General features: G+C 44.4%; 1 protein-coding gene across 3 annotated transcripts in view; it reads right to left on the reverse strand.

Annotated features, from left to right (window-relative positions):
• Positions 1-2,030: 2,030 nt before the first annotated feature.
• The window catches only part of PELI2 (pellino E3 ubiquitin protein ligase family member 2), a 371,889-nt gene continuing 346,685 nt past the window's right edge, over positions 2,031-27,234 (reverse strand). For all 3 annotated transcript variants that reach the window (XM_084796768.1, XM_084796769.1, XM_084796770.1), the window contains 4 exons: positions 22,517-22,618; positions 11,815-12,009; positions 9,577-9,765; positions 2,031-6,868 (listed from right to left, as the gene is read on the reverse strand). In XM_084796768.1, coding sequence (XP_084652894.1) covers positions 6,302-6,868; positions 9,577-9,765; positions 11,815-12,009; positions 22,517-22,618 — 1,053 coding nt within the window. In that variant the 3' untranslated portion in view covers positions 2,031-6,301. The remainder of the gene's footprint in view (positions 6,869-9,576; positions 9,766-11,814; positions 12,010-22,516; positions 22,619-27,234) is intronic.

A 27,234-nucleotide genomic window follows, 5' to 3' on the forward strand; every position in this document is an offset into this window, starting at 1 on the left:
AGTAAGTTTTAAGATAGAATTCATGTAGTTGTTATCTGTCTGTTCAAGCATTCAATTCAGTTTTTGTTTTTAGCATGTTCGCAGTTGACCACTAAGTTTAGAACATTTTCATCACCTCCCCACCCCAAACTGTATACCTATTCATAACCATTCTTTATTTTTCCTTAATCCCCAGTGGCTATTATTAATTTGCCTTTGTGGGTTTTCATTTCTGACACATATGTGGACTTTTGTGTCTGGTTTCTTACATTTAATGTATTTTCAAGGTTCAGTATGTATCAGCACTTCATTTGTATAGCCAGAATTTCGTTGTATATATATATATATTCATTTTGCTTATCTATTCCTCAAGTGATGGACATTTGGGTTGCTTTCAAGCCCTTCCTATTATGGGCATGGCTGCACTATCACTGACACATCCACATGGCTTGGCACAATTGCAAGGGCATGGAATCAGCCTAGATGTCCATGAACAGATGGGCAAAGCTTGGAAATGTTGCACACACATACAGTGTAACTGTACTCAGTCATAAAGAAAAATGGAATTTGCATGAAAGTGGACGGAACTGGAAACCATTATTTTAAGTGGGGTAGGCCAGGCTCAGAAAGAGAAATTGCACACATTTGCTCCAGTATGCAGACCCTGGCTATTGCTGAACATGTATTTTCAGGTGGGAGAAAATAGAGGTGAAGGTGAGGACACAAGCAAGAGGCCCAGGAGACGAAGGGTGGCTCTGGGGGAGCAGAGGGGGAAGGCAACAAAGTAGAAGGGGTGGGTAGGGACGGTGAAGGGGCTCAATAGCTGGGAGAGAGGCCTGGGAGCTGAGGAGTGTGCACAGGGATGGACCAAATGCAACCCGTACAGCAAACTCCACATGGAAGCCTACTACTTCCTGAGGTGGAAGGGACGTTCATTCATGCCCCTGTGCGTTCTCAGTTCTGTGTGCATGTATCTAGTCTTAGCTCTCCAGACCTCATGGTGACTACACATTGGATGGTCTGAGGAACTGCAAACTGCCTGTCCCAAAGCAGCAGCACTGTTTTCCCATCCTGGAAAGGGGACACGGACGCTCACGTTCCAACCTCTTGTAAAAGTTGTGCGATCGTCTTTTTCAGCTGTCCCAGTGGATATGAAGCAGAACTGTGCAGTTTTAACTTGCAGTCCCCAATGGTTAATAATGTTGAGCACGTTTTATGTGCTTGACATTGATGTATCTGGGGGAAAAGCCAGCTTTGACCATTTTTAGTGGCACTGTGTTCTTGTGAGCAGGTTGATATCCTTACGGATGCCTGATTCAATTTCCTCGTGAGACCTACGGCCACTACATACTGACTCCATTTTGTGAGTTGTCTTTTTACTTATGACAGCATCATTTTGTGCACAAATGTTTTTAATTTTGATGAAATTCAATTTGTTTATTATTCTTTCCTTTTGCTTTTTCCGGTGTAGTATTTAAGAAGCCACTGACTAACCTAGTCAGCAAAGTTTAAGCTCTCTTCTGAGAGTTCTACAGTTCTGCTGTGACCCACTGGGTTATTTTTTAATTTTAAGACCTCCCACTGTGTATGGGTCTTAATTTCTTTCTTTTGCATGAAGATATCCAGTGGTCCTTGATCCCATTGTAGAAAATACCATTTTTCTCCACACTGAGTGGTTTTCAGCACACTTGCTGGGTGGGTGGTACCTTACAAGTGCAGCTGGCTATTTTACTACAGAAATACATTTTACACTTCATGACATCTCAGATTTGATAAAAACAGAACATCTATTTCCTGTATGAAAGGCTATGCTTGCATTTTTGAAATGAAAAACCAATTTCCCTCAATAATAGTTATAACCTTTGATATCAATTTGAGTAGAAAAACTTCTATCACAAATGCAAAAATTTTCTTATGATAGACATACTAGATTAGGGTTTAACAACTTACACATCATCCTTTTGCTATTGAAAAGAAATTAAGACTACCACAAAAGTAGTAACATGATTATAATGATCATGAAAAAAAATCCATTAATTCTACAAGCCAGGTAAAATTCTCCTACAAGTTAGATTTATTTGACAGTGATAAAATGTCACAAGAAATAGTAATATAAGCACCAATGGAGTTTCATTAATAAAAATATTCAGGGATTTCAGAACACAGATGTAAGTATGTGGTGTGCAGAGTATAAAATAACAATAACTGTGTGTTTTGGGATTCATGTGGCAGTTCAAGAGATGTACAAATAAAGTCTACGTTACCAACATCCTACCAGATGTCCTGATGAGGCCGATGATAACAACAGAGTCTGAAGACGACTTACAAACATGACGAGATTTGTTTAATAGCTTTTGAAGATTTTTCCTGTAAAATGGCTTGTATTTCCACAGGTAAAACAGTGAAGAAATAAAATTTTCAATTTGACATGGAATATAAAAGAACAGATTTTACAAATATAGCCATAAAAATTAACTGCTTTTAACACTATACATGGTAAATATGACCAGCCCTCTAACTCCTAGATTATTCAATACTGAGAAGCAATCTGTGATTTCATCCTAAAAGACAGAACAGCCTTTCCAGCATGTCTATTTCTGTTTAGAAAGTTAAGCAGAACTGGAAAATATATTTGTTTCCCTCTACTGCCCACTAGGGAGTCAGGAGTGCATGCATTTGTTGAGGACACATTACAGAACTGGTTTTATTTTCACTGCTTCAGTAATGCTTAGCTTCCTTTACAAATATTCTGAAGTTATCTCATTGGTTGTAACAGGACTGCAGTTTTGTCCTTTGTTCACCACCACAGGGGCTTCAGACCCTTAGTCCAAAAGAGGCAGAACTATGGGGCCATGAGATTGGCAGCCAAGCGAATGGAACCACGTCTGGCTTGAAATCAAAGCCCTGGGCTTGTCTATCTGAATTTCCACTGTTAGAGGCAAGACTGCATGAAGGCAGCACCGAGAATGGCATGACTGTCCACCTCTAGTGCATATCCAGAGAGCGGAACAGCTCTGAGGAGGAAAAGAAGTTGGGTGAAATCGTGGAGCAACCTTTAATACACATTCACTAAGCTCTTCAAAGTGTCCAAATACCAATACGGAGGCTCCTAACTACAGAGACTGGTAAGCAAAAATAAGAGGCATTGATATTTAGTGAAGAGATCTCAACTCTCCTAATACAGTATTTGTAATAACTTAAGAATGATTTCCCTCCTAGTACTGGGAGACAAATTCTACTACAATCACATTGATGCTGGCCCCGGCACACTTCTGCACCTACATTAATTACTCTCCTTAGTGGAGCCCATCATGTTTTCCAATGGCTTTCTCCTTTCTCTACACCCTAACCCTGAAAGTCTATAACCAGTTACATCACGTGGCTTCCCTGAGGCACAAAGGTACCAAACTCTATAATTAACTATTGAGGAATGATATAAATATGCTCTCTATTTATATTAAAAGATTTTAATTCTTTTGGGCCACAGAAAAGGGGGGGGGCAGAAAGCTTAATACTTACTCTGCAGTGTGAACTGTAGCCCTTTTTGGAAAAAAAAAAAAAGGCGAGCAAATCAGAGAAATGTTGAGAGCCGCAGTGTGCATGACCCAGCAGCACCGTTTAATAATAATAATAAGAAAAAAAAACACTAGAAAAATATTCAGAGTTATACCCCATTCACTCTTTTTTTTTTTTTGTAAGAAAATGACACAAACAACTGAAAAACAAGTATCATCTATGGAGGCATGACACTAGGGCTTGACTTCCGGTCATGCTGAGATGGGGGATGGGCAGTTGGTGATGTCCTTATGTACAGATGGGGGTTGGGTAGCATGCATCCTTTAATGTGATAGCAAGCCAAACCTGAGAACAGAATTGACCTTGGAGAAGTTTCCTTTCTCATCTGTGTCCTTCTACCTGGACGAACCAGGGTCCTTTATTCTCAGAAACCAAATTGCTTCCTAACTTGAAAAGCTTTCCTCAGTAGAAAGTGACTTATCAGAAGTTGTCCAAGTCAGCATGGCTTTCTTTGCAGTGTGACACCTCTGCTATCCCTCTGGTAGGGCGGGAGGGGACCCTCACCTGGAAACCAAAGGAAAAGACCCAGGTGGCACAACTGCCACTGAAGAGCCTGCAGCTTATTACACAAGCTGAGTTTATGGTGTGAGGGACCCTGAAGGTGGCATGCTTCCTGTATTTGGGGGCATGTGTCATACGCAGAACTATGGGACATAATAGTCCTTGGCACAGAGAAGTCTGGTATCAGAGTGAACTACACTGAAAAAAATTATTTTTTTTTGATAGGTGAAATTCAACCTTTATCTTAGAAGATTAAGCCTAGGATATCAAGAGTCCTCAAGCTATCTCTCTCTGTATGACAAGAGGGGCGAATGCATCCTTTAACTCTTCTCTGAAAACCAGTGCTGGGAGCTCTGGCTGCCTCGGATGGCATCCAACAGGTTTCTCTAGAAAGTTCTTCCCTCCTCCCTCCTTCCCTCCCTTCCTTTCTTTTTTGTCTGTAGGTAACTTATGTAGAGCAGTAAGAAGACTGCTATTGAATTTGCACATCATAAATATAATTAAAACAAAACAAAAAAAATCCCTTCCTACACAATGGTGTCCATGGGGGTGGGGCAGAAGCTATTTTTAAAATGACAGGAAAATCCAGCATACCTAGTCAAATTAAGCAGCAGCATTAAACAGTAATTAATATTATCTTTTTGCTTTTAAGAAAAAGTATTCAAATAGGTTTAATTTGCTGAAAATAGGCAAACCATCTGCTAACAGGCAAAATATGAAGAAACCAATTCAAGTATGGATATATCAGGATCATATAAATTATATATATATATTTACAAAAGCTGAAACAGGCAGCTCAAATCCACTGATGGTCCACTTAAGCAGATGGCAGTTTAACTGAAGTCGCTCTCCCTCGGATGGATGGGATGCAACTAAGCCCAACAGCATCTCTACATTCTGGGAGCCACAAACACAGAAAATGAGAATTCACGAATTATTAATCAACACAAAATGAAAGTAAAAGAGAGAGAGGTGGTGCAGCTCATATGAAATTCTGATTTAATTATTTCTCAGTAAACACTCACTTGCTCTCTCAAAATCAGGAATTTCAAATGATGTCTGCAGATGCCCCACTCAGTGCTATGTGTATCTAATCATCACATTTAAATTTAGTTCCATTTGCAAACATTTTCAAAACTTACGGGGCTCCTTAACCTGAAGGGGAAGGTGACAGATGGTGGGGAGGTAGTGAAAAAAAAACGACTGTCTCATTGTCATTTGTAGCTTTTGGGCTTAACAAAATTTAGGCTTTCTTAAAAAGGAGACGGAGGAGGAGGAAACCATGCTATCAAGTGCCAACAAGTGGTTTTAAAAAGTGAAAGCGTATTTTAAAGCCCTCTCAGGTCTTAAGTAACACAGTAACAGGTAAAGCTGACAGTGGAGTGGACCCAGGACATGACTGCTGCTGCCAACAGCTGCAATAGCCCCCCCCCCCCCTCGAGCTCCTGCTTACTGCTGCCACTGCCAAGCTCGGTTCATGAATTCCAAAAAGCTGATGGATTTCAATCAATCAATCATGCAATCAATTCTTGACATGTAAGATGAGGGCAAGAGACAGTCTCATGTTAAGCAAAAATAACAGCAGACCAGAATGACAGGGGACGTCCTTGTTTGACACGCTAAGTATCTGACGAATAGTAAATTCCGCTGGTTAAAATAAAATATATATTAATATTCTCTTCCACCCAAAGTGAGAAATATAAATGAGAAAAAAAGCTACACATTTCAAGGCAAGTGGCTAGCCTATCCCCTGTCCATGGGTGTTCATGGCAGGGCCGACAGAGCTGGTGGCCCTATGGTGTTGGGTTAGATTCTGGCCACTGCCAAGTATTCCCAGCCACTGCACAGCACAAGGCGTGTGACACCGGTGCCACACAGCTCTGCAAGCTGTGTACTAAGAGACATCTGTTGAATACATTTCTTCTACATGTGTAAAAAGGATGTAAATCGTGTCCAAGCTTACAAAGGAAAAATAAATCTGGTTTAAAAACTTAAGTTAAAATAAAAGCATGGCAGGTGAAATCCAATTATTACACAGGTATTAAAGTTTAATCAGGCAGACCTCAATGCTGCTGCTGCTGTTCTGAGCATGCAAAACACAGTGGTATCTGTCGGCTCCTGCCTCGTTTCATCACCGGGCCCCGCCTTCCCCTTAACAAACAGCGTTACAAAAAGTAGAATCTACAGTTAGTGGCAAAATCTTCACAGTAACGTGTTAATAATGTGTAGATGGCTGTCCAGAGTGTCAGTCCACTGGACCTTGGAAAATCAATTTGATGCAGTTCTGTTCGCCAACCAGCTGCGTGGCGCAGAACGGACAGGCGGCGTGAAATGCGTGGGTTCCGTGGGGCAGTGGAATCTGAGACCAGTACTTTGCAGACTTCTCTGAACACACGTGTCCACAGGGGGTGAAAGCATGAGTTGGGGGTCCTGCGTCAACATAAAATCCTGCCTCACAGCCCAGCCAGAGAGGGACATAGGGTCCCACAGTCCTGCACATGGGACACTCCCTCTCGTTGGCCTCTGTGTCGTTCCGATGGCCCCAGTTATGGTAGCCATGCACATGGCCGCAGCTCAGGTATGCCCAGGGCTGCTTCTCCTCCACCACCTCCTTCCGGTTGATGCTGGGGAAGGCCAGGGTGTTGAGGCCCACGGGACACTGGGGTCGGGCTGCGTTGATTTCCTGCCGGAGGGCTTCAATGTGCTTCTGAGTTGGAGTGTGGAAAAGGCCGTCTGCGGTTCTCCAGAGAAGAGTGGCTCCACACAGGTCGATGAGGGAGCCGTCCTGCAGGACATTGGTCTCAGTTTCCACCTACAACAGGTTCAACAGATACACCTTTAGAAGTAAAATCCTTCAAACTCTGGGGGCAAAGGCACCCCAACACCCTTTCCTATTTAAGGAGAAAAAAAGAAGACACAAAGAGGTAACATATGCAACTAAAAAGGCCATGGGAGTCGCTCTCTCCAGCCTCAGGACACAAATGTTCAGGGTGAGACACTCAGAGCCTTTTAGGTTCAATTAATGCAGCGGTTACTTTAAGAGTCCCACAAACATTACACTTTTATCTTTAACTTTTTATGTGGATAATATACCCATAGACCTTATACCGACGAGCACTGTGCTGCCTGTGAAGACCCACACCCCTCTAGCAGAGCGTCCAACACACTGCAGGTGACCCTTGGCTACGCACACCTTGATCTGTCTTTCACCCATTTCTCCTAAGGTCTTCATGGAAAGCCTTTTGTTTTCAGAGGACATCTGTCTGTGCTATGCACCCTGTGCCTGCGCTGGCGATTAACAGCTGACAAGCAGCAGGGGTCAGCACGGTCAGCAGGACAAAGCCCACTACTACTCATGCCAGATGCATACTAAACCCTGAAGGGAGCAAGGCTAACGAGACAGAAACGCGCTCTGCAGCAGTGGGAGACAGGCGTGCCTGGAGCCAGGGGAGGCCATGGCGCACAATGGCTGACACTACACTCTGGGGATTTTGGCCTGTTATGGACCTGGCTCTGTCCTTTATAGCTGTGTGACCTTGGGGTGGTTATTGGAGCATACCGCCATACTCTCCCTTTCTTAGAATGCAGAAGGCAGCCCCGAGGGTTAAACGGATTACAGCAAGCGGAATTCTTGGAAGCGAGGTCTGGCATGCAGTGAACATCATTTGGTGCTGCTACTCTGATGAGGACAGGTCAGGATAGGTTCTGCAAGGATTTTTCCTGAATAGAGATTTGGAAATGATGTCAGGAGCCAGGAGGAGGGTGGTAAGACCAGCACACCAGAGAAGGGTGATTACCCTAAGCACGGAGTGGACAAGGAACTCAGGGGGCCTTGGGAACTGAACAGGCTGGGGAACTCTGGGTGACAACACAGCACCAGGCCCCAGGCCCGGGCTGGACGGCTGTGTGGAGAGGTGTGGGTGCCGAAAGAGAGTCAATGTGCCTTTCCTCAGCTTCGGTCTAGCAGTACAGCAGATGGACTGGCGGCGAGCAGGGTACACCACATGAGCAAAGAGTGTCTGTGGCAACAAAGTATTAAGCCCAATAGTCCTGAGACCTTGATTTGAGGAAGATGTCTCTAGTTATCCATAGATCTAAGTCATGTTACTGATAGGTCTTAGCTTCCAGATTTGTCTGTCTGGGCTGGGGAGACAGGTCAGTTGCTAAAGTGCTTGTCTTGCAAGCAGGAGAGCCTGAGCTCATGAGAAGCCAAATGAGAAAGCCAGGTGTGGTGCTGTACACTAGTCACCATGGAGACAGGAGGGCCCCTAGGAATCATGGCGCACCACCTTAGCCTAGTGGGCAAGGCCCTGTCTTGTGGCTAGCCTGTTGTCTCCATGTCCACCTGTGTGCAGGCACAGACGCACCACCACCACCATCCATTTTTGGAACTGTTTCTTTTTAGCAAGCCAGGCAAAAGTCTGTGGCACATACTGCTGCCTAAACTATATCTCAATAATGAAAGAGGATAAGCAACCCACCTGGTGACATGCTCGCTGGACAGTCTTGCCATGGCCTCATTGTATGCTTTTATCATCATCATCATCATCATCATCATCATCATCATCATTTTCTGCAGAGGGCTGAGTGCAGGGCTTTGCTCAGGCTAGGTTAAGAGCTACATAACTGAGCTGTCTTCCCAATCTTTGGTGAGACCATAGGGTCTATGTAGCTCAGTCTGACCCGGAACTCACAACGTGCCTGCCTCTACCTCCTAGTACTAATTAGGGGTACAGTGTTCGGCCTCTATTCACACCGGCAGTGAACACTAAGGTGTGATCAGACCTCAGACTGCCACTCACAACCAAAAAGGACAACAGAAGTGTCAGTTTTAAGGCTTGGCAGTGACACTTCTGAGATGTCAGCCTGTTGACACAGGATTGGCCTCAAGTAAAATATTCTATCTTTGTCTCTGGTGAACAGTACTGAGAATGCTATTAATTTCTAACCATGAAACTAAGGGGGGGGGGCGATGGCATGTGGTCTATGGGCTCCGTTGAAAGTAGCAACCAAATAGATATTTCTGGGATGGAGAAAGGAAGTGGGGCCTGGTGGACAGTTTGCTGTCCTACACCCGAGGCTTGCTTCTAGGGTGTCATTTCCATCAGTTCTATTTCACACCTTTCAGGGACAGGCAAGGCTCCTTCACCTTATAATAAAACCACCTTTTCTTAGAGTCTCCAATGAATACACATGAAAATCCAGACCTTTGTTTAATTTAATTTTACTCACTGTCTCACGCTGCTCAGGATTTTTCTGGATTAGTAAAGCATTATGGGGAAAGATGAATTCTGCAATGATAAATGTAACAAATGACTGTTTTCCAGGAGTGGCTCACTCTGAGGAAAGAGCAGCCATGCCCTCCAACTCTCCGGAGCCTGTAGCATTGCTTCTGGACCAGAGAACAGCACACCCGCCTCGCACCAAGGCTCTGAGCTTCACCAGTGGGGGAGTGACAGTCACCACGAAGTGTCTGTGCTTTGGTCTGTTTTCCAGAGCGGAGCCTACTCACTCACTCACCAGTTTTCCTCTCTGCTGGGCCGACCTCGTCTCTCGCAAGGTGTACACATCTCCACAGACAGAGATCTCTCGCCAGACACCAGGCTGCGACTCCTCTGTAAAGCCGCCCTGGGGGTGCATCACCAGGACACCGTTGGTGGTGAGCCCGTCCATGTGCCCATCCGGGTTCTTCCACTTTGCTGCTTTTTCCTGGAAAACAATACCACAGACCACAAAAGGCATGCTAAAGTGACACTTGAGAAGAGGAACTCCAGAGTCTCCTTAAAATACATGGAAAGCCAGCCGAGCCTAGTGGCACACTCTTAATCCGAGCACTCAGGAGGCAGAGGTAGGCAGATCTCTGTGAGTTTGAGGCCAGCCCCATCTACACAGTGAGTTCCAGGCCAGCCTGGTGTACAAAGGAAGTCAAGGACAGACAAGGCTACACAGAGAAACCCTGTCTTGAAAAAAGAAATACACAGAAAAGGTGGAAAAGAGCAGAGATCTCATTTTCCACTTAAAGATGGAAAGTGGAGGATAAATGTGCTGCCCTGACAACAGGAGAGAAGCTAAGCTGTCAGAAGCCGAATGGTTCATCTCTGGCTACCTACTGTACGTTCTCCTCAGGAGCTTAGCTAGGGCTGGTACCTGACCTCCTCACTCAGAGACCCATCCCCGTGTCACACCTGGGATCTAAGCTTCACTTCTACCTGCTCTTTCTTACGCAGGTACCTGAAAGCGTTTTCACTTCTACCTGCTCTTTCTTACGCAGGTACCTGAAGGCGTTTTCACTTCTACCTGCTCTTACGCAGGTACCTGAAAGCATTTTCACTTCTACCTGCTCTTTCTTACGCAGGTACCTGAAGGCGTTTTCACTTCTACCTGCTCTTACGCAGGTACCTGAAAGCGTTTTCACTTCTACCTGCTCTTTCTTACGCAGGTACCTGAAAGCATTTTCACTTCTACCTGCTCTTTCTTACGCAGGTACCTGAAAACATTTTCACTTCTACCTGCTCTTATGCAGGTACCTGAAGGCGTTTTCACTTCTACCTGCTCTTTCTTACGCAGGTACCTGAAAGCGTTTTGCCTGCACTCATTACCTGGATACAGAAGGAAAAATAGTCTAAAAATGTACTTTTTTTTATCAAAGGTACAAAATAAAAAAAAAATTAAGCTAACAATTTGGGGGCCAGTGTGTTTCCATGCAAACTACTGTGTCTATCCTTGAGGTGATGGCAGCAGTGACAGGACAGACATCTTCTCAGTCTCGTGGATGCACTGCTTTGAAGGGCCTCCTCCCCTTTCCCCTTCTGTCCCTCTGGCATGGCATGGAGGATCAGCGTCTTGCTTCCTGTAAACCCATTGGAGCAGCCCCAGGCTTGGAGGCCATGTGACTGCTGTGAGGTGGCTTTGCTCAAGTACACAGCCGCTTCTTTCTCAGGGAGCTGCCCCACACAAGCACATGCTGGAAAGCACAGGAGCAGGTGGCAGACTCAGGAGCAGACCTCCCCCTCCTTCCAACCCCCAGGTGGCCACCGCACCAGGGGAGGAGTGGGCAAGACAGAGAGAACCAGGTCCAAAATGTCACAGGACCACTGCGTCACCAGGGCTGAACTGGCTTTCCTCAGTATTTCTGTCATAGTATCCTTTAGGTCATAATGGACAGTTCCCTCTCCACAATGATAGTCAGTTTCAAGAGGTATTTGTATTAAGATAGGACAGTTACCAAAGCTTTTGGGGTTGGTTTATCAAGTACCCCTTGAAGGCAGGACTTTGTTTTCTGTTACCACATACAGCAGGGGATGCAGCAAACATTCACCTTTCAGTGAACAGCTCACTAACAATTTTCTTCATACTGTAAAGATCTGAATTTGGCCACTTATTTTTCCCTTTGAAATAAATCTCTTAAATTCACCATAAATGTATTATATATAATGTTAGCATATACTCCTTAATTAATACAGCAAATACAACAACAACTGAGTAATCTACAGACTGTTTTCTTTTTACTGAGGCAGGGTCCCTCTATGTAGTATGCTGGCCTTGAACTTATAACCCTCCTGCTTCTCTCTCCTGAGTGCTGGGTACACATGGCCAGGCTTTGAATTATCCTCAGGTTTTTAACACTGTCTTGGGCTGTTCTAAAAACTAAAACAAACAAGCAAAATCTAACTACAGCCTTCACACTAAGCACCTTCTCTGCAATTACATCACAGCAGTGGGTAGGGTTTTGCAACCAGAATATATTCTAGAACTTACTCCAAGAAATATGTTTCTGGAAGAGTCGAATCCTGCTGCAAATATGCGTGCTGTGTATGGCTCGGTCCTGTCACACACGATCCTGCAGGCAAACCTAGAGATGGTGCTCTGTGTGATCTGGGCGTCATCGTTCTGACTGCCAGAAACGGTGTCGGTAACCACGAAGTCGATAGGACTCTCTGTTGATCTGCCCACCTGAAGAAATCAAACACTCTCATGACTCATATGAAAACCATCAGGCTCCGTGTTGCACTCACAGGAACAGGGGCTTGGGACACTGTCAGCTTCCTTATCTTTGCTTAACTGACTATATGCCCTTCCTTGTTATCTAAGAGAGACGTTACGGTAAATAAGCATCAGATCCTTTCTAAAAACTGGTTCATTTTATCAATGGACCAAGACATAATGGGACTGACGTGCCTCCCACCCCCCACTACATGTGTGCGTGTGTGCATGCATGCATGTATGCACGCACAGACCTACGTGCATGTAGAGGCCAGAAGACAATCTTAGATGCCATCTTCACAGATGCCATCTATCTGCTATAATGAGAAGTCTCTCCTTGCCTAGAGGTCACCGTTAGGCTGGGCTAGCTGTTCAGCCAGCTGCAGTGAGCCCCGTTTCCACTTCCCCAGTGCTGAGGTTACAAGCACACATCACTACCCTTCATTTTGGTTCTGGGGCTTAAACTTAGGTCCTCAGGCTTGTGAGCTCCTCTCAGCCTGAGACGGGCACATGCAAACACACAACTCTACAGCTATAATGCTGTACAGTAGATGCCTAGATCTTAGTCACTTTCTTTAACTGCAACTTTAGCGAGAAAGCTCAGTTTTCTATTCTGGGAGAATGAAGGATGTTAGATTTTCTCTCTTGGATTGAGTTGGAAATACTACGTTTACAGCAAATTCCTCTTTGTTTTCTATTTTCAGAGGAAGCAAACTTTTGAAGAAACAAAGGGACTCTGCTTGCTAAACTCCCTAAGTCGGTCAGTGCATGAACAAACAAAGCGCTTGTCCTGGGGGACTGAGGGAAAACACCAGCTGCCATTGCTCAGTGAACCTGAGCAGAACCCGGGATGTGGGGCTTACCCAAGTCAGCCCAAAGCTCGGAGTGTAAGTGGAGGGGATATTTAAAAGGCTGCTCTTAGCACTTCATGTCCGGATTAAAATGAAACCTCTCTGGGGAGGGCTAAAGTTGCCACCAATGTTATTGTGGCTTCCTTTCCTTGGTAAGATTTCAAAGCTGCCAGGAGATCATATTTCACTACATCTTAGAGTCCTAACAGAGCCTTTCCTATTCAGTAGATTCCACTGAAACAGGCTTTGCCTTCCCCTGTTAACTAGAAGCACGTTTGCTTATGCACAGGGAAATCCTCGGGGTGTGATATTAAACACGTATGTATTGATGCTCCCTATCTGTCTGCCTGAAGGCAGCGACAAACACGGCCTCCGTCGAAACCATTTACATGAAGGTGAAGAATGCCTCACCGCGTACACCCTAATGTCCTCGCTTGAAAACAGAGGATTCAGGAGCTGCCAGTGGGAGGAACACATGGGCCCTGACATGTATGCACATAAGGCCATGAAAATCAATTTCCAAGGTGTTTTTATTCTGATGGTGATCTGTCTGAAAAGATAAGCGATGTAAAATACATGATTTTTAAAGAAAAAATCCAAAGGAATAAAGTAAAAAGAAGGGATGCTCCATCGCTTAGCTCCACACGCTTCCTAGCAGGTCACTAATTTCCTTTGTAAATTTCTCCTCTATGTCCCCATGCACAGAGTACCCACACCAAGCCAACAGGCATCGCTTTTCTCTTGTGTTTTTAATGGCCCTTAATTCCTTGCTCCAGCGAAATGTGCCTGGGATAAATGAAGCTACTAGTTTCACTGGAACCCGTCAACCCGAGCAGATGTATATTGCTTAGCTATACGCATTTCAGGCTTAGAAAACATGTAACTTGCTTAAAAATGCAACATAAAAATCTAAAGGAGAGGTACCGTAAAGCCACACCACATACGTCATCTTTCTAAAGCTGGGCAGACACCCCTATGCTGGATCCATTTCAAGAAGGATGTGTAACTTACTTAGCTCTACTGACAGAATTATGAAGTCTTTTTTTGTGGTTGCTGTTAGGCTTGAGATTACTTATTAATAAATGTGAAAATAAGTTGTATATGTGCACAGTTCAAAATAAAAATGTACAAAAGCATAGAATAAAAGCACCATCTCCTTTCCTTTTAAAGGGATAGTATTTTACATTTGTCATTTGGGACTTCATACATGTCACCATGTGTTTGGATCACATCTGTCCTATCCCCTGCTCCGAAGCCCTCTGGGTTCCTCTCCGAATCTCCCAACTTCTTGTCATTTCTCTTCCTTAACCCCGAGTCTAACTACCGATTCCCACATGTGTGTTGGGCATATTCCACCTCCCAGGGTCAGCAACCTCAAAGAGAACCGGCTCTCCCCTCCCCAGGGTCCACCAGCTGTCAACAGCCGCTCTCCCACCCACGCAGGGATGACTGACCAGTCTGAGCTTGTGCAGGTCTTGTGAAGGCGAGCTCTCCATTTCCATTCTTTTCTTTTTAAAAGCTTTTATCTTTTAAAAGAAAGGCCACAAATACTGCAAATATTTAATAAATATAGAAACATAAAAAACTTCAAACTCAGCCTCATACCTCACCCTAAACTTTCCTCCAAAAGATGCTTAGGAGTGCAATAATTGTGAGAAACCCTGTACTGTCCTGGTCACATCACAAAACCTGAAGCCTGGGTCCTAATGTCCATCAGTACTGAGTAGAGAGGTGGGACTTAACATACTTTCTAAAAGTGAGCATTCTTCTAAATTGTCACACACTGCTCTGAGAAGGCTAGGCAGGTGATCTGCCACTGAGGTCCACTTCCAGCTCCACCCCTTCATGCCCACAGCCATTACTTCCCTCTAGGACTGACACACTGTGACGTTAAGTCACTGACTTCCTGTCTCATGATTTAACTGAAATTGACTTCAAGACCTGAAATTTTATTTCAATTGAAACATCCTGCTAGGATCAATCACTGTAAGCCACGTGCTCATCAGGCTGGCCATACATGATTTATCCCCTCACCTCCCTGCGCATCTAACCAGTGCTTGTAAGATTCTCTCCTTTAAGACACAAGCCTCATACAGCTTTCGCCAGCAAAGAAACTTCAGCCACTTTCTTACTGAAACCCCAGTTGGTGTGGGAAACCTGCAGTCCATCTTTTCTTCTCTTGGATCAGTTCCACTTTCTCTTACAGGCAGCCATGTAGACAAGCTGAGATGCCTCTAAATTTCGTTTGACAGTTGAGTGGTACACAGGCCAAGACGCTTCTGAATCTATCTGCTATTCATAGAACACTGGCATTCAGGGAACAGCCACAGTGAGAACGTGAAATTTTATATATAATGAGAGCGCACTTGCTGATGCCGTGGAGCCCAGAAGACTGAGCTGAAGGCGTGCAAAAGCATCTCTCGTTTCTCCCTTCCCTCCCTCATTTATTTTCTGACTCTTTTACGTGTATGACACAGAAGTTCCTAGCCAGGAGCCCTCTCTCAGCTTTGCTCTTGGTCATCTCCCCTGAATCTTCACTCATGCCTTCATTTTGGATCTTGTACCCATCCAAACACACTCTGGAGCTCCTTGAACTGTGGTTAAAGGCACAGGTTTGTTCTGGTTTCTGTTAAAGATTCAAGTCTGTCTCTGGTAACCTTTGAAAAATATAGTAAAAGTGAGTTTTTGAAAATGACCCTTGGCTCCCATCATGTCAGCCATGCTTACAATGTATACAAGTTTCAAGGGCTGCTCTTGGAACCTTCTACTGCCACCAAGCATCCTGAGGCCAGCAGTCGGCACTGGATGCTTACCTCAGGAAAGCTCTCCTGGCTGCCTGCAGCTACCAGCTCTCACTCACCAGTAGCACGCCTTAGAAAACCACATCTATTTCCTCACCCATCTGATCAACTTCTCTTCTGAGCCCAGGCCAGCTGGCTTCCTGCCTCTCCCCTCTCTGGGGTCAGTACACTGCTAAGGAGCCTGAACACATCTGCCCCCAGTATTCATCTGGTGAACACTTTCAGACACCCGGCCCCCTTTTCTGATAATCCCATCAATCTCCTTCAGCTCTGACTCTTCTGGTAGTTACAAGCTAACAGATCCAACCCACCCTACGCCAGAGTGAACATCTCTGGTATGACATGCTCTGAACAAAACTTCCAGCTCCTCTCTGGATGGCAACAACTGTCATACAATTGTTCAATCTAAACATCCTGGGGTACCACTAGACTTGCCACTGTAGCTCCAAAGCACACGTTAAGTCCTTCCATTCTTCCCTCTTGACTCCTCTGTTATCTTCGCTGTGTACAGAGACTCCAGTTTGCTCATCTGGCTCAAAATGCACACTTCTGATGGTCTCAGAAAGCCCAACCGCACATTTGTTTTTATTACTACTTTATCACTGTTAATTTTTCTACTGAGCAGTCTCTCAGCTCCTGAGATCATTGGAAATATGTGTTTTCCAAAGGTTGAGACCCAGAGGTTGAGGACCACTGATTTAATTCCTTCTTCACAAGTAATAGCATCTCGATCTTGTTGTTTATCTGCCCCCACTTCCTTCCTGCTGACTTTTGACCCTGTCTTGGAGCTCAAGAAACTTGCTGTTTGACCTGGAATGTCTGTTGACGGGTGGGTGGTCTATCTGCCTCCTTGGACTTGTATTAGTATATGCAGTGTTGGGGATAGAAGGGGACTGCGCATGCCAGGCAAGCTCAGTCACAGCCCTAGCTCTTTGCCCCTTTAACTGGCTGAGTGTCTGCTCCCATGTATTTGTATATAGACATGTGTACACACACACACACACACACACACACATATATGATGTAGATGATGAAGGAGTCTAATGGTGAGCCAACCCTGTGAGCACACACACAGAGAAAGGGATGGGGGAGAGAGGGGGAAGAGAGAAAGGGAGGGAGGGAGACAAGCAGGAGGGGAGAGAGGGCAGGAAGGAGAGGGAGAAGGAGAGGGAGAGACAGAGACAGATAGACAGATAGACACCGACTTCCCAAAAGTAATAGTTTTGAATTCAGGTATTACTAATGTTTTTCTTTAAGTAAATTGATGTTAATTCAGAATAACCATCTAAAACTATCATAATCGGACTGTTCAGGCAGCCTCCTGGCCGCATCGTCAGAGCACACTTGGTCCTTTGTCTCATCTGAGTGAGACTGTGAGGCATCTGTGTCTCTTCTGACTCCTTCAGATTTTATGTTTTACTTTATTTCCTTTCCTCATTTATTCCAACCCTAGGAAGCAATTTCTAAATTCTTTCTAGCGTATATTAGTTCAGACTCCACCATCCTTAAATACCTTCCTTAACCCAGGCCTAGCCCTGACTGTTCGCTCTGATACCCCACCATTGCACATGCAACACTGACGTCAAGCTATTGATATCAAGCCAGTGAGGGTGGCTGGAGAACGCAGCCTTCTATGCCGAGGCCCATCCTCAGGACAGCGAATGCTGCCGCACGGCTTGCTAGTGGTAGACTTTGAACACATGAGCTTGATAAAAGGAAAAAAAGCTGTGCATGGAGGCTGATGCCTTTAATCCCAGCACCCAGAAGGCAGACGCAGGTGGACCTCTGTGAGTTTATGTCCTGCCTGGTCTACATAGTGAGACCCTGTTCAAACAAACAAAACAAGAGGGAACTCCTACCTAACATGGAGCTTTCCTTACTACAGCAGACAGAAAGTGTGAGATATACCACAGTGCTGGAGAAATGGCTCAGCAGCTGAGAGCACCGGCTGTTCTCCCAGAGGACTTACGTTTGGTTCCCAGCACCCACGCAAGGCAGCTCACAACCTCGTGTAACTCCAGGCCCAGATCTAACCCCTCTCCTGGCCTCTGCGGTCACCTAGATTCTCACACAGAGGCTCATTTAAAAAATCAAATTACTTCAGGAAAACCCACCAGTGTCCTGTTTTCCCAAGGAGTTTACAGTGTTGGTCTTGCTTTTTTATATAAGGAGGCTGCTTGCATCGGTGCTGTGTTGAAAACAAAGACATGAGTCTTAGTTCTGTCACTGTCATCTCTGACCTGGGTTTCAGTTGCTTTTCCTGTCAAAACCCTGCAGTTTTCAGATTCACAATCTAGAGGATATAAAAAATCAGTATTTTTCCTTTTCTGTCTATGTACGTAAAGGGTATGTATGAGTGCTTGTTTATGTGTGTGTGCACACTGAGGAAGTCAATGTCAGTGTCCTTTCCAGCCACAGTCAGCACTATTTATCTTTAGATTTTCCATTTTATATACTTAATTTTTATGTGGGTGTGTATATGCAGGGCAGCAGTGTGATGAGTGAGGGGCATGCATGTGAGGCATCGTGCAGAGGTCAGACGGTAACTTTCCTGAGTTGGATCTCCCCAACCTTGTAGGTCCTGGGAATCAGACTTGGGTCATTAGGCTAGATGGCAAATGCCGTCACTAACTGGGCCTCTTTGCTGATTCTCTTCACATTATTTTGGGGATCTCTTGCTGATTCTGGCCTCACCAACCTGGCAAGACTGGTTAGCCAGAGAGCTCTTGGATCTGCCCATCTCTGCCCCTCAAAGACAGGGTTATAGCTCTCTACCACACTTGCCCTTTATGCCGGCGCTGGGGATCAGACTCAGGTCTGCATGTTCGAGCAGTAGGCACTTTACCAACTGAGCAGGCAGTAGGCACTTTACCAATCGAGCCATCTCCTTTGCCCACAAGTCAGCACCAGGCATAGTCCACGAGAGGCTCTGCCCTGTCAAGGGGTCTCAATCCATAAGCCAGATATCTTCCATAGTAAAACAAAGATGTCACGGTGGCACTTCCATCCCACTGTGATGACCTTGGTGGGGATGGGGGTCAAGTACTGTGGTGCTTCAAGGTGAATCCACTCGGCATTGCCACGTATCTATCAATTTTATTAAATCTTGCGATTTACCACTGTGACAAAATGAAGCACTCAGAAGTCAGCTGGGAAAAATCCAACTACATCTGTAATTCATTCTGAGAAGGGAAGGGCACACACACACACACACACACACACACACACACACACACACACACACACACACACACACACAAAAACCACATTCATCATCAAAGGATGTTGCACAGCTGCAGGGAGTTACTCAGGATTCTCCTTAAGGGAGCACACTGTCTCACACTCAGCAGAGCCTACCCATCCACTTCATGTGGGAGAGCAAGCTGTCGACTTAAGGGTGGGACAGCATCAGTGACAACCGTCAAACAGTCCTGACCCTCTTCACTATTGAGGATGCTTCCAACCCACTTGTGGTAAGAAGGCTTTGCGACCAGAGTGTACACTTTTTAAGCATCATTGTAACAATATTTACAGGAAGTGCATGCCCATCCTTGGCACAACAAAGAAGAGAGCTCTTAGGTGGTGTGTGGAGAGTGGCACTGCTGTTAATACTGTGTGCAAAGAGCAGAAACCTTGCTTCTGAGTTTGAGACGGTATGTGAATAACTAAGCCTGTATTTATGGTTATGTCTGTTATTCACCACAGTGCCCAGCTGTCTAGAACTGTTTAGCTTCACACGGTCCCCAAATCTGCACATCACCTGTCTACTCCTTCCTTCCCAAGGCTAGCTGCCCAGTCAATGTTTTATTTACCCTCTTAGAGACTTTCAGTGCACCTAAGAATTGTTTAAGTCACTAACGATACCAATTTAACAATACAGCATTTAATGTTAACACACCACTTAGCATTATTGCCTGTATTTAATACAGTGATTTAATTATTTGACACTTCCTAGTAAGTAACCTTAATTGACCCCAATACTAACAGCAGGACTCACTATATACAGTGCCGCTGCTATTTGCTCCATTTCTCTGTTTTGATGAGCTCTTTCTGAGTCTGATTTCCAAGCTTTTTCTTGTTCGGCTCTATTGCCTTGCAGGACTCCAGTGCACTGCTGCACTGTGCACTGCTGCACTGTGCACTGCTGCACTGTGCACTGCTGCACTGTGCACTGCTGTACTGTGCACTGCTGCACTGTGCACTGCTGTACTGTTGCACTGTCTCACTGCTCACTGTTACACTGTATACTGCTGCACTACTGCACTGCCACACTGTGCACTGCTGCACTGTCGCACTGAGCACTGTACACTGCTGCACTACTGCACTGTCACACTATGCACTGCTGTACTGCTGCACTGTTGCACTGTGCACTGTCGCACTGCTGCATGCCACGGGCCCCTACTCAAGTATTTCTTAAACGATGCTTTGAGCAAGAACTTTGTACAATGTCATGTTGCACATGTGTAAGGAAATCCCTGGGATAAATCTGTGGGAGGAGAAAAACTTTCTCTTAGAAAGATCAGAGCTCAGTCAAAGCGTGTGAGCATCTCTGATTTCTCGTAGCCATTTCCAAATCTCTACGCTGGGAGGTTGCATCAATTTATAATGTGCAGGAGACTTATCTATCTCTCCCACATTTTTGACAAAAGTCTTTGGATGTTTTTCTAATTTAGCAAGAGAAAACTAGTACTATAACCAATTTCCTTTGAAGTACAGCATATTTTTTTATTTTAAAGAGCTATTTATTACTCTTTTAAAATGAGTATCTGTTAAATTCTTTGGTGGTATGTCAATTTGACTGTATGTATTTTTCTCAGTTATTTCTAGGAGTATCTTACATTTTGGGACTTTAACTGTTTGTGACCTGAACTGTTAAGTGTTTCCCTTACTTGTCACTAGCTCTTTTCTTTTCCTTTACTATAGTTTTGCTACAAAGAAACTTACCTAAAATATAAAACTTACTCGTAATATTCATAAAAACTTATTTTATGTTTTGTGGGGATGTTTCAGGATTAGGAAGTTTTAACTCGAGCAACTTATACAATAATTATTTAATTAAAACTTGACCATTTAATCATTTAGAGGCAGTTTTCTTACTCAGACAGCTATTTGCAGCAATTTTGATTTTAATTTTTAATCTGATATCTATAGAGACAAATATTTTTCCAAAATTCTGAGGACAGTTTAGAGAAAGAAAAATAACTGTGATGTAGGCTGCCTCTTCTTAGCTGGAGGTGTTGAAGCTCACGTGTGCTATAGAGCTCTCTGGTCTACCCACTCTACCTATGCCTCTGATCCGAGGATCTTTGTGGTTAAGTCATGTTTCACAGTCCTTAATTATGTATGCATAAACTGGTGGAAGAGTTGCTTGGCCAGTGGATCTGATGGTTTAAATCACTGTTGCTGCTGTGGCGTTGCTCTGTGGAGACACTGCTGTCTCACAGTGCTGTCCAGAGGCCACTTCCACACAAGCTGCTTGGTGCTGCTCTTCCAATTAGTAATGGTAGCTGGGCATGGGGGCGTATGCCTTTAATCCCAGCACTCGGGAGGCAGAGGCAGGTGGACTGCTGTGAGTTCAAGGCCAGCCTGGTCTACAAAGCAAGTCTAGGACAGCCAAGGCTACACAGGGAAAACCTGTCTCAAAAAAACAAAAACAAAAACAAAAAACAAAATCCAATTAGTAACGGTAAGGAGTACTCTGACATGAGCTCACCTGTATTGAATGATCTTAAGGTACAGTTACTGGCTTGTTACTGGCTTGTTACGGCTCTCTCTCTGACAGCTATCCTTGGTTTGCTCTTGGTTGTTGTAAAGTCTGGGGAAATGGTCCATGTGGGATGGGGTCAACCTTTGGCATCCGGGTTTGCTGTCACAAGCCCCCACTTTACCTTTCACATTTCCAGCAGACAGAAAGAAGCTACACAGTGAAAATCAAAGCCTGCTGCTTCACTTGCTAACCAACCTCCCCACTCTAACACATGAAATCACTGCTCGCTCTGTCCACACTTCCCTCCCATACAAGTGCAGGCCTCCCTCGCCTCTGCCTTTTTACGAGTCCACGTTAAAAACTTTCTGCTGTTTCTTAAGTACTGAATCTTGGGTGCATTTTTTAATTCTTTTTTTTTTTTTTCCAGCTTCACTGATGTTTTTTGCCTTCTTTCCTTCTGCTTTTGCCTAGTTTACGTCTAGGTTCTGTAATATGCCATTAACGTTTCCTATACTTACTTAAGGTCACAGAAGTTTTTTGAGACAAGCAGTTAGTAAGCTATCAATCTTTATCTTCTTAAAATTTAATTATGAAAGTACTCACACTTTGCGTTTTCTAGAATATGGTAAGACACTGACCATATCACATGAGTATTTCTATACACTGCTCCAAGTATCTCTGGAAGCCTCAATATTTTTATGTCTTCTTTGACTGGCATTATTTAAAAAATGTTTCTATTATGTTTGTTTTATGAGTGGTTGCCTTTACATCTTTTGTGTGTCTACTGTTAATATCTATTTTTATTGTACCAAGAGTGATGAAAAATAGAGGCCATGAATTTGAAAGAGAGCAGGGATGGGTAAGTGGGAGAGTTTGGAGGTAGAAAAGGGAAGAGAGAAACGTGTCATTAGAACACAACCTCAAAACAAGCAATCAAAAATATCTGAGGATATGGCTGTGTAATTTCCTTTTACCCTTTTAGGATAGGAGTAATTTTTATAATCTTCACCTCTTTCCCCCTGGGCATGACAGAGGGGCCCTATGGCAGCTGTTCTGGTTGAACGTCAAAGCACACAAGGAAAGGAAATGGAACAGTTTCCATCAAAAAGAAGTGTTACCTGAAACATGTCCGTGTCTGTATCATGCGTGTACTCCACCACCACCGTCTGGTTCCTCGACAACGTGTAGGATACGCTGTGCTGCCCTTTGCAGCTGATTGCCTAATCACGAGAAGAAGAAAAGGAAAACACATTTAACTCTCATCAAAGCAACTGGCCACGCGTCTGCTACAGTTCCGAGTCACCTCTCTGCCAGGAAAACCCAGCATCTTCTCAGTGGTCATATCCTGTCTCCATCTCTGCCCTAACATCCAGAGGAGCTAAAAGGGTTAACTTTGGGAAGCTTTATCACATACTCTATGCAGGTGTAAAAAAATCAGTTATTTTATCTGCAAGACTTGATTTCATTGTCAGAAAAATATATGCATTCTCCTTGCTGCCAAACGTAAGTGACAGAACTTTTAGACTAACTACAGTGATTTCTTAAAATTTTTATCGTTTCCTTCACACAAGAGGTATATTAATAAGAATTTGTCACATTGTTTCAGCTGTGTTACGGAGATTGTAAGCACAGTTAAAGGTCACTGAAAACACTATTAATACCCTGCAAGCATGTCTATGTGACAACATGATGCTCCAACCACCCAGCCATGTCTCCACTGGGTTCTGCATCTCAGTTACATCTGGTATAAGCAACTGCTGTGCTCATACATTTTATATCTTAAAAAATAAGACAGGGCCTGGTGGTATATTACTGAAATTCCAGTGCTTGAAAGGGGGAGGCAGGAGGTTTTGACTTTTGAGGTCAGTCTGGGCAACAAAGCCAGAGTGAGAGCCTATCTCTAAAATAAGGACAACTCCTTGTAGTTTTTCCCTGTTTCAATTTTTTTTAAAGGAATAAGCCAATGCTTTTTTTCAAATAATCTAAAAATAGTAAGATAAGATATTGCTCATATTTTTCCCATAATGATATTTGAACACATCTTAAGTTGTAGTCAAATGCTTTTAAAAATGTTTCTAAATTAATAAGGATATTGATTTAAATGATATTCCAAATTATTTCAATTACATTTTCTCTAGTACTTTAATTTATCTTCATTTCTATGTTTTTATTAAGTATATAAATAAAACTTTAATAAGCTTCCCTATTAAACATTTATTGAAGGAATGCACTGTCTGAAGAGCACAAAAACCTTCTGAAGTAGCTGAACACACACAGCATGTTAACACAAAAGACTCAGAGTGGAGGATCTTTGTTTGACTAGTAACTGCCCAGGGCAATCGGCAGCAGAGAATCCAAGTCACAGTGAACCTGGTGACCCTCCAGATAGCTGACAGGATATAATGAGGAACTCCATGACTGATCTTTTATTTAGAATACTATAAGACAATGCAATTCTTAAAGGCAACAGAGCTCTTTACTATGGCTAGAAATCTTAAAATCACTTCTCACTTAATGCCACCATGTACAGCCTTCCTGCTCTTCATTGGTCCGAGTCAGATAAATTCTATCTTAATGTGAGCAATATTCTATTTAAGTTAAATCAAAGTTGCTTTACTAGTCTGGAAGACTTAATTTAACCATACTGCTAGAGAACCCCCCCCCCCAACATGCAGGTCTGTTGGTACACTTGTACCAGGAGGTCAGAGGTCAGTTTCTCATGTGTCTTCCTGTCTCAGTTCCATCTGTACATGTCTGTGACAGGACCCTGTGAAGCAAGTTCCTCACTCTTAAAGCACTGTACCTTAAAATTACTCTAAATGTCACTTGTGCTTGCGAGTTTTAACATTCTCCCACTGTTCTGGGCGACTGGTGATGCTGATGCTGATGCTGATGCTGGGGCCTAGCTCAGCCCTGTGCAGGAGCTCTGGAGACACCTCCAAACAACTTGCGGAAGTGCCAGAAGCAGCCACTGTGCAGGTGCCAAGCTAAGTCCAATTGTTCTCATAAGTTTAATTTATAAAACACTCTTGTGTCCAAACTATAAGCCTATATAAGAAACGCAAACCATTAGCATCAGTTTTTATTGTCCTCGCTCGCCTATCTTTTGTAAACACCATGAACAAAAGCCATGTGGGAGAAAATGGTTTATTTCAGCATATACTTCCAGGTCATGGTTCATCTTTGAGGGAGGTCAGGCAGGTTCAAGGTCGGAACCTGGAGGCAGGAATTTTCTGGCCTATGCTTAGCTGGCCTCTTCACACAGCCAGGCCCATGTGCACTGAGGTGATGCCACTCACACTAGGGTGGAGCTTCCCATACCAATCATCAATCAAAATCTCTCAGACTCAGTCAAGAGCCAATTTAATAGAGGGGAACTTCCTGTCCTGCTCTTCATTGATGAAAATCCTGATGGTGACCAACCATGTTACTCTCAACTCCACTGTCTTTAGTCCACAGGAGCTACACTGCTGTGAGTGGCTGGCTTACAATATGCAACCAGGCAACTGTGTCCATGTCAAGTAAGAGCTTCTAGTCCATCCAACTGAAGTGAGGCCTGACTTTCCAGACCCAGAGGCCAACGTGGGCCCGTTTCCGAGCCAGGCACTGCTTTCTTTAGCTGATCTGCCTTCCCTGTGTGGCTCTGTGACAGGCTCAGCTCGACCAGCCTTCGCCATTAAGGGTAAGAACAGTCAGGGGACATGCTGGCTCAACTTTCAACCAGAACCTGATGCCCGGGAGCTCTTCAGGCCTCTAGACTCAAAACCCAAATCTAAGTATGCACATGCCACACTAACGACAGTCAAGGGAGCACAGCAACGCTGTGTATGTGTCGGCGGAGTATTTGATTTTCAAATGCAAGGGAGTGGAATTCATTTTCTTCAAAACAAAACCAAATTTGCCTATTACTACACATCTCTTGGAACCAAATGACTCAAAACTTTAGTGATGTCTTTTTCTAGATGCCTTGAGGCCAATTATTACAGAACTGTGGGGTGCCTGGCAGTGTGACTAACTCAGAATAGCTCAGTCTGCATAGGCTCTTCTCTGGGTAAATGTAATTGAAGCTGTCTCTGCCTCTTGGAAGGGAGACCAAGACACTTGGCTGTGGTGACATGCTGAAGGACCCTCTCAGCTGGCCCAAGCATTCTCAGCTCAGCCCAGAGAGCACTCGGGTATCCAAGTGTGCTGCTCTCCTGCATCAGCCTGCAGACCCCAATGGGACCTGGGAAGCTCAAGTCAAGGGAGAAGCTCAAGTCAAGGGAGAAGCTCAAGTTAAGGGAGAAGCTCAAGCTAAGGGAGAAGCTTACGTCTTTCATGTTGTCCCGTGGGGTGAGGCCAGCACCTGCTCCAAAGCCATCTCATGGGTCATTTTGAGATATGGCCTCATGTGCTACTCTAGGAGCCATGACTCCCTTGTCTTTGGTCCTTAACAAGAAGTGCAACCTATGCTTTTGCTCTCAAAGGCCTTCTGAACAGTGGCTACCACTGCAGTCTGAGGAGCCAACTACAAGTGCCCCCACCAAGGCAACCTCTATGTTTCACACAGTATAAGTCACTCTCTAAATATTAATCAGTAATTTAGTATTTCAGTCCAGGATATGATTTAAGAAGTTAACTATGTAAGGTGATTGTTGCAGAAAAGGACCTGATAAAAGTCAGAAATAGACTGCAGTGGCTTCTCCCAGTAGGCCCACTATGAAATGTAAGTATCCCATGACAAAGTGTACATCTGCAGAAATACCTTAATGAGTGTCACAGGAAACAATAGTGAAACAGTTGGAGCTAAGTCTTCATGAGGCATAAGAATCGCACCACTTTTGGTCTAAATCAACCTTTGACGTGCGTGCGTTCAGATGAGAGTGAGAGAGAGAGAGAGAGAGAGAGAGAGAGAGAGAGAGAGAGAGAGAGAGAGACAGACAGACAGACAGACAGACAGACAGACAGACAGACAGACAGAGACACAGACAGAAAGACAGAGACAGACAGACAGACAGACAGACAGACAGACAGAGACAGACAGACAGAGAGATACAGAGATTGCTTGACTGTGAGACAGCTGGAAGACAAACTGTCCTGAGCACTGTGTGCTTTGTGATGCTCGGCAGAGCAGCACGAGTCCCACAGAGTTTTAAGTGCACAGCAATGAAGAACGGCAGCTCTATCACCAGTCACATCCCACCCATGTGAAACAGCACCACCTCACTGCAGTGCCTGCTGAAAATCCAGCACGTTCCCGGAACTCAATCACACTAAGAGAGCTCTCTCTCGGTTCATTCTTCAGGGCTCTGGCTCCACATGCCCTTTAAGAAAAGAGGACTTGGCCAAATGTGGGCACTATTAGGGTCAACTTATAGGTTAGTGGAACTTAACGCTAAGGAAATGCCACACTGGATCCGGTTTGAATCCTAGCCCAGTAAGTTTAAATGGCATACCTTTCTGATTCCTCAGTGACCTTATTTCACCCACCTAGAGAGGCAAAGCCAGCAGCTCGGAAGCACAAGGAACGCTGTGCAGCCTGGCGCCTTTCCTTCCCCGTGTGTCAAGCTGTGCTTACGGCACAGTATCAGAACCAACAGGCTTGCCATCAGCTCCTTGGAGTCCACCGCGTACTGGAGAGGACTGTTCTCTCTGGCTTTAAACATATGTTCGATATTGACTGTATTAATTGGAGATAATTCTGGGATGACAAACACGTTTTTCTAGGACTAATGACTTTTATGTCAGGATGACAAGTATAATTAGGCAGTACATCCTCAATCAGTCTGGTTCAAATTGCTACAGGGAAGATGAGGTTTCTGCCATCCTTGTCAATTTATGTATAAAATATGTATGA

This window comes from Acomys minous, assembly GCF_964271855.1.
Source record: "Acomys minous genome assembly, chromosome: 9".
In the NCBI taxonomy this organism is placed as follows: domain Eukaryota; kingdom Metazoa; phylum Chordata; class Mammalia; order Rodentia; family Muridae; genus Acomys; species Acomys minous.